Consider the following 12,959-nt stretch of genomic DNA (forward strand, 5'->3'; position numbering starts at 1 on the left):
TCGATTATAGCCGGTAAAGTCACTGTCACCACAAAATAAGGCTGTTGTGATAGCCCAGATTAACGAATCAAGATCTTCAGAGACCAATAAATACCTTTACAGAAAAATTGCTTTCTACATACGTGTGTGAGAACATTTTGTGTATAGCGCAAGTGCAAATTAATAGCGCAGGATTTCCGTTACGTACTCTTTTCCCATAAAACTATAGGGCACATTTCTTAAGACAGAAATTTTAGATGGCGGTCTTAATAAAGCTTCATAGCGAAGTTACAAAGAGGCGCCAGTTCTAAATGTAAGACAGCTTCTGAACATTTTCTGCGCCAACGCCACGCCCACAATTTTAGACCTGAGCGGGGCGAACTCGTAGATAGAAGCGCAACTAACTGTTGCACCACCATCTACGCCTGAAATACGCCTAATATGGGGCTCTGGAATTGGTTGTAACTAGTAAATGGGCTGAAAATGCACTTTTAATCTTCTTCCCGCTTCCTGCATCTTGATCGACATTCTTTCAGGCAGGGAACATTAGCTCCCAGACAGGCTCCATCAATTAAACTGCAGGAGGTGGGGGCAGGCGGAGGAGTAAAATGCCTGCCTCCTTGACTTGAACATAGTCATTTCCATACAGTAGGAAAAAGTTTAAAAGTACACTTTCAGAACTTTAGTAGTTAGAATACCGCAACAAGAACTGATTCCAGAGCCCCGTTGGTGCATGAATAATGTACTGTGGGCAGCTAAAATTGCATAACCGTGATGTCAGGTTCCCTTTAAGTAGATTTTGCAGTTTTGGCACATTGACCTGGGTATTTATATTGTTCTTACTCTTCAGTTTAGATGTATGTCTACACACAATGGTTGGAGTTTCCCTGCTTAGTGACTGGATAGTGAATTACATTAAGATAAGGTTTATGACATATTCATTGCCTGGTTCTTGATGGGCGGTTGAAGCTTTGCCCTCACTCACTAGTAATCCCCTTTTCTGACTGCCGTGAATCACTTGATGCATTGCCATTATCTTTGCTAATGATATACAGTACAGACCAAAAGTTTGGACACACCTTCTCATTCAAAGAGTTTTCTTTATTTTCATGACTATGAAGGCATCAAAACTATGAATTAACACATGTGGAATTATATACATAACAAACAAGTGTGAAACAACTGAAAATATGTCATATTCTAGGTTCTTCAAAGTAGCCACCTTTTGCTTTGATTACTGCTTTGCACACTCTTGGCATTCTCTTGATGAGCTTCAAGAGGTAGTCCCCTGAAATGGTTTTCACTTCACAGGTGTGCCCTTGTCCTATTCACCCTGATACAGCTCTATCAGGGTGAATAGGATCTAACACTGTCCCTGCTGCTCTGTGCTCTGTGTGAACATGGCAGCCAGGGCTTCAATAGCGTCCTGGCTGCCATGGTAACCGATCGGAGCCCCAGGCTTACACTGCTGGGGCTCCGATCGGAGGAGCAGGGGAGAGGGGATCCTGTGGCCACTGCCACCAATGATTAATACTGGGGGGGGGCTTGGGTGGGGGGGGGGGGCGCACTGCGCCACCAATGTTTTTAATACTAGGATGGGGGTGGGGGGCGCACTGCACCACCAATGATGAATACTGGGGGCTTGGGGGGGCGCACTGCGCCACCAATGAAGATAAGTCTTTCATTAATTCATATACAGGAGGCGGGAGCTGGCTGCAGAATCACATAGCCGGCTCCCGACCTCTATGAGTGGTAGCTGCGATCCGCGGCACCTGAGGGGTTAACTACCGCAGATCGCAGCTACCGCTCATAGAGGTCGGGAGCCGGCTATGTGATTCTGCAGCCAGCTCCCGCCTCCTGTATATGAATTAATGAAAGACTTATCTTCATTGGTGGAGCGGTGGCCACAGCCCCTCCCCTTCTTTTGTCCTCTCTCCTCTAATTGGCGGCAGCGGCAGCAGCAGCACAGGGGGAGGGAGACACTGCTTCCTTCTCCCCTATGCTGCTGAGGGAACGCGGAGAGAGCTGACAGCAGCGCGTTCTGTGTTCCCTATACGTTATCGGTATATCGGCAAAATAGATGCCGATACCGATAACTGTCAAAATCCTGAATATCGGCCGATAATATCAGTAAAACCGATAATCGGTCGATCCCTAGTGTGAATCTACAATTTTCATAGTCATGAAAATAAAGAAAACTCTTTGAATGAGAAGGTGTGTCCAAACTTTTGGTCTGTACTGTATATGGAAATTTATCAAATAAATCTAAGGCTACTTTCACACTCTCGTTTTGGGCGGATCGGTCATGGATCTGCAAAAACGGATCCGTTACAATAATACAGCCGCATGCATCCGTTATGAACAGATCCGTTTGTATTATCTGTAACATAGCCAAGACAGATCCGTCATGAACTCCACTGAAAGTCAATGGGAGACGGATCAGTTTTCTATTGTGCCAGATTGTGTCAGAGAAAGTTTCATCAAGCAGGCAGCGTTTTGGTGTCTGCCTCTAGAGCGGAATGGTGACTGATCGGAGGCAAACTGATGCATTCTGAGCGGATCCTTTTCCATTCAGAATGCATTAGGGCAAAACTGATCCGTTTTGGACCGCTTCTGAGAGCCCTGAACGGATCACAAACGGAAATCCAAAACGCCAGTGTGAAAGTAGCCTAATCTGGAAGCATAAGAATGTCTGGGGTTTCAGGTATTTAATATCATTTTTTAGTGGTGGGGCACCAGTGTTACACTTGGATGCTTCTTTTAAGGAGGTGGCTCCAGCCTGCATACGTTTGCGAACATTAGGTTGGTGCCCTGAAATGCAGACTAAACATGGTGCACCAAATTACTAAGGTTCACTTTGTATCAACTGGTGGCCATCATATATATCTGAAGGGCAAGTTCATTTGACTTCTTTATTTTATATGGTCTCACCCTTTCTGTAACATCTAAGGTATTTACAAGTTTTCTTTTATGTGTGACATCTAAGTAGCCTTTACCATTACTTTTAGTGCAGCGATGATTACTCCAGTACTCTATATTTTTCAACATGACTGGAGGTGCAGATGTGGCAGTTCCTTAAAGGGGTTTTGCCACGAAATTTCTTCTACATTTTTAAACCAGCCCCTCGATCAGAACACTTTTGTAATTGCATGTAATTAAAAATTCTGCATAGCCAGTGAACTATTCAATAAAATGTATCTGTATAGCGCCACCTGCTGTTTGTTCTTTTTCATATTTTTTTGTCCATCTCACTGAGCTGGTTGATTGTGCTCAGTTTAAATCTTCAACTACCACCAGCCATATGTTCTGTTAGAAGCTGTGGCAGTTGCAGGGACAGAGCAGCAAGGACATGCCATCTGAGCTGCCAGGCTGAAGATAATCTCACTGTCAGAAATGGGCGACTACCGTCACACACAAACAGGGATAGTGCAGCCCTAAAATGTCCTGGACCTACTATTCCTACCTACTTTCATGGTCACCCTAAGCAGTGACCCCGCTGACCCCTTATGCTACAATGAACAGGGAACAACAAACAGACAAACACAAAGAGTAGTCGTACAGTAAAGGGTCAAATGCCAGTCGGACAATGAAGTACAGAAACACCAGAGGCAAAACGAGAAAACCAATACGCCAAAAAGTCAGAACCAGGAGATCAATGCAATACCAAACAGCCATAAGCCAAAAAGGTAGTGATCAAGAAGTCTCAGTCCCATTCACTTATATGGGGCTGAGCTGCGTCTAGGCCATATGACCGATGAACATGTCATCATTGGCCTAGAAAAAGCTGAGAGAAGGCTATGGCGCTACTGCGAGCACTGCTGCCCTCTTAAACAGCTGATCGGCAGAGGACCAGAGTGTCAGACCCCCACCGATCAGATACTGATGACCTATCCCGAGGACAGTCTTGGAAAACCCCTTTAAAGAGGAGTCGCCACCTTGTAAAGCTTTTAAATCTATTTACCTCCTTCAATTTACATCATTCCTTTGAGTAATTTGGCGATTTTTCTTTTTTCCTCTGTCATTCCCGAATTAAAGGGGCTGTAGTTTTGGCCCCCGTTATACAAATGTGGATCTGTTTAGCCAACAGAGGTGTTCACGTCACTCATTGATGTTCATTACGCTGACACTGTCCAAACAGTATCAGAGGGGAAACATGTACGTTTTTTGCAGCCTGTATGTGGAACTATACACTTTAATGGGGCCGAAAAAAAAAAAAAGGAAATGACTCCGTGTGCATTGCGTGTCTGTATGTCCGTATGGACATTCCGCAAAAAGATAGAAAAGTCCTATTATTGTCCGCATTATGGACAAGGAGAGGACTGTTGTATTAGGGGCCGGCCATTTCGGTCTGCAAACAGCTGGTATCTGCAATTTGCGGACCGCAGAACATCCAACGGTCGTGTGCATGAGCCCTAAGGGAGAGGTGTTGATTGAGGGAGGTAGGTTAATTTACCAGATGTAGCTCAAAAAAAGCCATGAAGACGATCTCCAACTGGGTAATTGCAAACCATGTTGGTAGGCACTTAAAGTCAGACCTATAACAGTACCGCCACCTGCCATGTGCCATCTGTCATACTGCTGTCTTCCTATGTGATAGGCATGCCTTTGGTGAATGTGACTGCTACCTCTCCACCCTTACAGCTGCGGCCCTGTGGTATATCCTGATGGCATATCAACTTTTAACTATGTCACTGAGACATTAGGATGAGTAGCATCAGTAAGGCCCCTTTCACACGGGCGAGTATTCCGCGCGGGTGCAATGCGTGATGTGAACGCATTGCACCCGCACTGAATCCTGACCCATTCATTTCTATGGGGCTGTGCACACGAGCGGTGATTTTCACGCATCACTTGTGCATTGCGTGAAAATCGCAACAGGCTCAGTCTATATTGTGCGTTTTCCACGCAACGCAGGCCCCATAGAAGTGAATGAGGCTGCGTGAAAATCGCAAGCATCCGCAAGCAAGTGCGGATGCGGTGCGATTTTCACGCACGGTTGCTAGGAGACGATCGAGATGGAGACCCGATCATTATTATTTTCCCTTATAACGTGGTTATAAGGGAAAATAATAGCATTCTGAATACAGAATGCATAGTACATCATTATGGTAAAAGATCATGTGACGGACCATGTGATGACCGGAGTGACGTCACCACAGGTCCTTTTCCTGCACACAGCAAAGAAGAAGACAGAAGAGAAGCCGGGCTGCGCGAGCAAGTGGATTAAGGTGAGTTAAATTATTATTATTTTTTTTTAACCCCTCCAGCGCTATTGTACTATGCATTCTGTATTCAGAATGCTATTATTTTCCCTTATAACCATGTTATAAGGGAAAATAATACAATCTACAGAACACCGATCCCAAGCCCGAACTTCTGTTAAGAAGTTCGGGTTTGGGTACCAAACATGCCTATTTTTCTCACGCGCGTGCAAAACGCATTACAATGTTTTGCACTCGCACGGAAAATCGCGCATGTTCCCGCAACGCACCCGCACCTTTTCCCGCAACGCCCGTGTGAAAGAGGCCTAAGGGACCCTAATGTAGGACCCTTCACCAGTCACTAGAATAAAGGGGTTCTGCACTCTAGCAGTGCTGTGAGGCTTTGGCTTCTAGCTCAGAGATTTCCATATCTGTGAGCATCAGCAGCAATCAAAGGAATAACATGTCAGAACAGAAGAGATATGGCTTTTGCTTAGCCGGCATGACGCAGAGCAGATTTCCTGCCACTGTCAACATTTACTTCCACCTAAAAAACTGTTCAGGTACGACAGTGCTTTAAGAAATCTGCATTACTTCATCCCCCCGGTTACATTAAAGGGAAGCTCAATATTTGCACCCACTTCAAAGAAAATATCAGGAAACTGTACTAACATCAATTTCCTTCTAGAATAATTTATTTTCCTTCTAGTATTTTAGAATCACCTCTATTAGCCATAAATAGAACAAAATCTTAACGGGGTTGTCCTACGAAAAAATTCTACATTTTTCAAACCAGCACCTGGATCTGAATACATTTGTAATTGCATGTAATTAAAAACGTTTTATAGCTACTGAGTTATTCAATAAAATATATCTGTATAGCGCCAATGTGGCGGCCCAGAGGGAGACTACCACTCCTACATTCCTATTGCTAGCCTGTTTGCCCCCATTGTATTGGTTTGCACCACCAACTGTACTACCACCAGCAAAGTGTCATTTTGTTATATGCAAAAACTGTTCATGTACTGTGCCTGGTTGTCCAGCAGGTGGCAGTGTACCTGGAAGAGATCTTTAGTCAGAATGGAACTTACCATTCCATTCTCCTCCCTTTTGGGCAGAAGTGGGCTAGTCCTAGTTGCTACCAAGGGAAGGGTTGTAGTTAGTTGAGAGTTGGAAGGACACTAGACAACATGGTGCAGTGAGGGGGCGTTTCCCCCTCCTGCAGCAGGAGTCTTCCAGGGGAAGCAGCTCGAAAAGCACCCCGATCCCTTGCAGTTCATAGACTAAGGGGGTCAACAGCCAAAGACACCCCATTCAACTGTACCAGAACCTCTAGAAAGTCCAAATCTGGACTTATTCCAACAACTACAACTCTTTTATTGCTACAGAGCCTAACCCCGGAGAGCGACAGCATCCAGATAGGAGCACCGTGACACAAAAATATTAGGGCCACAACATACCACTCGGCATTCCTAAACACTGGGACTCAATCCCCCTGGGGGGCCGCCTGTCGCACCACCTGCTGTTTGTGCTTTTCCTCATCTCTCTGTCCACCTCGCTGAGATGGACGCAGGTGCTCACTTCCACCCTTCAACTGCCACCAGCCATATCTACTGTTCAGTGGCGTACCTACCATATAGGCAGACCACGCAGCTGCTATGGGGCCCGTGAGGAAGGGGGCCCGCAGTGGAGCAGAGGCCCCGCCCCCTAATTGCTCCTGTTTATCTTTCTAAAGCTAAAGGACCTTTGATGATGTCATCAGAGGTCCTGTAAGGGAACTGCACAGTGTAAAGTGTAGTTCCCAGGTTAGAACAGTGCATCTGCCAGGACCTGTGATGACATAATCTTCAACATCACAGGTCCTGCAGAATCTAGCAAAGGAACTGCACCAAAAATTGTGTAGTTCCTAGGTTTCAAAGGTATATCTGCCAGGACCTGTAATGACATCATCACAGGTCCTTCAACCCCTAACAGTAAGTATTAGAAGTTCACAAGCAGCTCTGCATTGATCCATACAGACTGGAATGGAGTGGTAAGATGAGGTCCTCCACTTTTCATCATTTACCCCCCCTCCATGCCCTGTGTTTACTCATTGCTCACTCATGTATAATACTTCAGACAGTTACAGTGACCATTACCTCATGTACCTCACACACACAGTGACCATAATGTATAACTGACCACATATTTCTGTAAACACTGCATCTACAGTATTATACCTTCTATGTCTCACATCAATACACTGCTCTGTGTGTATGTGTGTGTATATATATATATATATATATATACACACACACACACTGCAAATATTACACAGTATTATACATGCAATATGTACAGATATATAGTATATACAGCGGTGTACTGATATATGAGGTACAAGGTATAATAGATGCAGTGTGTACAGATATATAGTATATACAGCGGTGTACTGATATGTGAGGTACGAGGTGTCAATACACTGCTGTATTTACTACACTGCGTGCAGAATTATTAGGCAAATGAGTATTTTGACCACATCATCCTCTTTATGCATGTTGTCTTACTCCAATCTGTATAGGCTCGAAAGCCTACTACCAATTAAGCATATTAGGTGATGTGCATCTCTGTAATGAGAAGGGGTGTGGTCTAATGACATCAACACCCTATATTAGGTGTGCATAATTATTAGGCAACTTCCTTTCCTTTGGCAAAATGGGTCAAAAGAAGGACTTGACAGGCTCAGAAAAGTCAAAAATAGTGAGATATCTTGCAGAGGGATGCAGCACTCTTAAAATTGCAAAGCTTCTGAAGCGTGATCATCGAACAATCAAGCGTTTCATTCAAAATAGTCAACAGGGTCGCAAGAAGCGTGTGGAAAAACCAAGGCGCAAAATAACTGCCCATGAACTGAGAAAAGTCAAGCGTGCAGCTGCCAAGATGCCACTTGCCACCAGTTTGGCCAGATTTCAGAGCTGCAACATCACTGGAGTGCCCAAAAGCACAAGGTGTGCAATACTCAGAGACATGGCCAAGGTAAGAAAGGCTGAAAGACGACCACCACTGAACAAGACACACAAGCTGAAACGTCAAGACTGGGCCAAGAAATATCTCAAGACTGATTTTTCTAAGGTTTTATGGACTGATGAAATGAGAGTGAGTCTTGATGGGCCAGATGGATGGGCCCGTGGCTGGATTGGTAAAGGGCAGAGAGCTCCAGTCCGACTCAGACGCCAGCAAGGTGGAGGTGGAGTACTGGTTTGGGCTGGTATCATCAAAGATGAGCTTGTGGGGCCTTTTCGGGTTGAGGATGGAGTCAAGCTCAACTCCCAGTCCTACTGCCAGTTTCTGGAAGACACCTTCTTCAAGCAGTGGTACAGGAAGAAGTCTGCATCCTTCAAGAAAAACATGATTTTCATGCAGGACAATGCTCCATCACACGCGTCCAAGTACTCCACAGCGTGGCTGGCAAGAAAGGGTATAAAAGAAGAAAATCTAATGACATGGCCTCCTTGTTCACCTGATCTGAACCCCATTGAGAACCTGTGGTCCATCATCAAATGTGAGATTTACAATAAGGGAAAACAGTACACCTCTCTGAACAGTGTCTGGGAGGCTGTGGTTGCTGCTGCACGCAATGTTGATGGTGAACAGATCAAAACACTGACAGAATCCATGGATGGCAGGCTTTTGAGTGTCCTTGCAAAGAAAGGTGGCTATATTGGTCACTGATTTGTTTTTGTTTTGTTTTTGAATGTCAGAAATGTATATTTGTGAATGTTGAGATGTTATATTGGTTTCACTGGTAAAAATAAATAATTGAAATGGGTATATATTTGTTTTTTGTTAAGTTGCCTAATAATTATGCACAGTAATAGTCACCTGCACACACAGATATCCCCCTAAAATAGCTAAAACTAAAAACAAACTAAAAACTACTTCCAAAAATATTCAGCTTTGATATTAATGAGTTTTTTGGGTTCATTGAGAACATGGTTGTTGTTCAATAATAAAATTAATCCTCAAAAATACAACTTGCCTAATAATTCTGCACTCCCTGTATATACCTGTACACACTGCATCTATTATACCTCGTACCTCACATATTACACTGCTGTATATACTATATACCTGTACACACTGCATATATTATACCCCTTACCTCACATATCAGTACACTGCTGTATATACTATATACCTGTACACACTGCATATATTATACCCTGTACCTCACATATCAGAACACTAGGGAATATACTATATACCTGTACACACTCCATCTATTATACCTCTTTTGTGTGCCAGGACTGTTTTGTAATCCCAATCCGGCCCTGATGGCATAAATTATAAAACGCAGCAGCAAGAATAGTTCGTGGAACAAAAGGAGGGGCTATAAAAGGGGAATGGGGGCCCAATTTAGATTCCTGCTATGGGGCCCAGTGATTTTTATGTACGCCCCTGCTACTGTTAGTAGCTATTTAGTAGCTATGAGAGTTAGAAGACATGCCCCCTGAGAAAGGACACATCCCCTGAGATGCCAGGCTTAAATAAATTTAGCAGAGCAATTGGCACAAAGAATGGTGAAATCTCTGGATCCATTTAAGGTACAGGGCTGGTTCTAGTACTTTTGTTGGAAAGAGATTGTCATGTATTATATGATGCCTGATTTACATTTTTTATATTAATCATGCATATTTGTGGCCATAACATATATGCACATATAACTAAATTATACCTTTTAGATCCCGCTCTGCTTTAGTACTGATAGTCTCATGGTCACTGGTGGTCTTGGTTTATGCTCCTGCAGCCTGCAGTGACCACTGAGATCCATCATCGGCCTACATACTGATGATGTCAGCACTGAGCCCAGTGATTGGCTGCAGCAGTCACATGTCAGTACGGCACATCATTTCCGCAATGTAAACAAAGTCTATTGGGGGATCATGGGAGAGTCAGTGCTGGAGAGGCTAGGGAAATAAAAGGTAAGTACAGTATATGCACATTTCTTATTTTAGGCCTTCAACGGCTGACAGGATTTGTTTTAGGAGTCTTCTACAAGTCAAATAGGATTATAACTTACCATTTTTCTCAGAATTTTGTTCTTTTTTCAGGATTGTGTGTTTTCTTTCAACACTAGGGCAAAAATATGCATATCAGGAGCGTCAGTAAATGTTATCAGCTATACAAAACTTAGGCCTCATTCACACAGTGCGAATTATATAATCACAATCTTCGTGCGTATTTTAAAGGATATCTGTCAGCAGATTTGTACCTATAAACCTGGCTGACCTGTGTTGGTCCCATGTTCATATGTGCCCGCATTGCTGAGATGTTTTAATATATGCAAATGAGCCTCTAGGAGCAATGGGGGAGTTGCCATTACACCTAGAGGCTCTGCTCTCTCTGCAACTGATGTACCCTCTGCACTGATTAACAGGGCAAGGCAGTGATAACATGATCATGTCTGGCCCTGCCAATCAAAATGAAGAGAGTGCAGAAGTTGCAGAGAGAGCAGAGCCTCTAGGTGTAACGGTAATGCCCCTGTTGCTCACAGAGTCCCATTTGCATATAATAAAACATCATTTTTCTCAGTAATGCGGACACATATGAACATGAGACCAACACAGGTGTCTTCAGCTGCCAAGATCACATGTAACAGGTCAGCCAGTTTCATAGGTACAAAATCAGAGGTGAGTCCTAAAACATAAATGATATAATGGACATATTTTAACTTTTTTTTTGTATAGACTCACGATTTTGGCTTTAAAGAATGAATTTAAAATGCTGACCAAATCTGAAAGTGCGAATGAGGCCTTACAGAACTTACAATGCTTTCTTCTCACACAATTTTTTACTGTATTTTTTTGGCTTGTAAAAAATGCCATGGATTTCACGTGTTTTATTTTATTTTTTTTGTCACATGTGTTTGTTTGTTTTTTAGCTAAACATATATATATTTTTTTTTTAGCAGTTTTTGATTCAAATCCAGAAGTGGAACCAGCAGGAAAGAGAAGAACACGTCTTTCCTTTAAATTTTTCAGTCGCATCCAACCAACTTTTTTCTTTGGCTTAAAAAACTGCCATGAAAACCTATGTGTGAACCCACCGTCACAAGCATTTTTTTTCTGCCATTTTTTAACTCCTACAGAAAAACTACGTGAAAAAACTGTACAAAAATACCATACCCACAGGACACAAAACATACTAGAACCAATAAGCAGTCTGTAGTGAGTTTTATATTTCATTAACATCTGACTATAGTGATTTAGGGCAAAAAAAAATTGGGGGAAGAAACGCCAGGAAAAAGCCACATTAAAAAATGCTCCCCCCCCCCCCAAAAAAAAAAATAATAAAAAATAAAATAAAATGCTATGTGTGAATCTCCCCTTAAGTGGTCAGGAAAAAGTACTGTGTAGTAACCTCTATCTCTAGGTTCAGGTAACTTTAATGACCTTCGAAATGAATATACAGTGGCGATCAAAATAAGAGAACACACAACTTCCGAAATGTCAAGGTCATAGTGTAGTCCTATGTGAGTATATCCTAACATGAGTACAATAGCAGTATTTTGAGATTATTTCATAAATTGTATTTATTCTAAAGCACAGAATAAAAATGTAAATGAGATAATTGAAAAAGAACACTAATGATCAAAATTAAAGAACACTTTCAGATACCTGCAAGTTATTGGTGTTAATCTGGCAACTGGTGCTAATTTCCTTAATGATCTGACAAACCCTATTTAACTAGCAGCCTAACCTTCCAGTTTTCACTGACTTTGCCAAAATGGTGTGCCGTTCCAAAGTGACTGAAACCCTCTGGCAAAAGGTTGTCCAGATGAAGGTCAAAGGGGTGACCCTATCAGCCATAGCAAGAGAAGTTGGTCGTTCCAAGTCTGTGATTTCTAGAATATTGCATCTTTACAACATCACAAACTCATTCAAGTCCCCCAAGAAGGCTGGTCGCCCTCGAAAGACAAATGCAAGAGAGGACAGGATAATGCGGAGAATCTCCATGGGTAATCGTTTCAACACCGCAGCTGGAATTGCTTGCCAGTTCAGCACTGAACAGGGTAAGGATCTGTCTCGTCATATAGTGTCTCAACGTTCAAGATCATTTGGACTGAAAGCCCACTCTGCAGTGACCAAACCTCTCATTAGCAGAAAGAATCAAAAGGCTAGACTCACCTTTGCTGAGGAGAATGTTGTGTGGACAGAGAAGTGCTCCAGAGTTTATTTTAGTGATGAAAGCTAGTTTAATTTATTTGGGTCTGATGGGAAACATTATGTTCGTCGACAAACTGAGGAAAGACTGAACCCAAAGAAGTCAGTGAAAGGTGGAGGAGGAAGTGTCATGGTTTGAGGAATGTTTTCTGCAGCAGGAGTTGGACCTCTCATACAGCTACATGGCAGAGTGAATGAAGAACCTTCTTCAACAACACATGGTTCCTTCCTTGCGTTCATCACTCAATCAGCCAGCAATTTTCACGCAGGACAATGCCCCCTGTAACACAGCAAAACGGGTAAAGCAGTTCCTTGAAACTGAAAACATTGAAACAATGAAATGGCCGGCCCAGAGTCCTGATCTAAACCCAATAGAAAACCTCTGAAAAATCCTTGGTGACAAAGTTATGGTCAAGAAACCCACAACAGTCACCGGACTGTTGAAGAGACTGGAATCACACCAGAGCCGTGTGAGAGACTAGTGATGTCCTGTGACCGCAGATGTGCTGAAGTCATTCAAAGCAAGGGCCTGTACACTTCTACTCATTGGTGACTGTAGAAACCTTCAGAAAATTTT

General features: G+C 43.0%; 1 protein-coding gene across 1 annotated transcript in view; it reads right to left on the bottom strand.

Annotated features, from left to right (window-relative positions):
• Nucleotides 1-12,959, bottom strand: part of ERICH6 (glutamate rich 6) — a 131,971-nt gene that overhangs the window by 93,485 nt on the left and 25,527 nt on the right. The window contains exon 3 of the mRNA XM_040428088.1: nt 10,240-10,292. Within this exon, the coding sequence (XP_040284022.1) occupies nt 10,240-10,292 (53 nt within the window). The remainder of the gene's footprint in view (nt 1-10,239; nt 10,293-12,959) is intronic.

This window comes from Bufo bufo, chromosome 4 (assembly GCF_905171765.1).
Source record: "Bufo bufo chromosome 4, aBufBuf1.1, whole genome shotgun sequence".
NCBI classification, from domain to species: domain Eukaryota; kingdom Metazoa; phylum Chordata; class Amphibia; order Anura; family Bufonidae; genus Bufo; species Bufo bufo.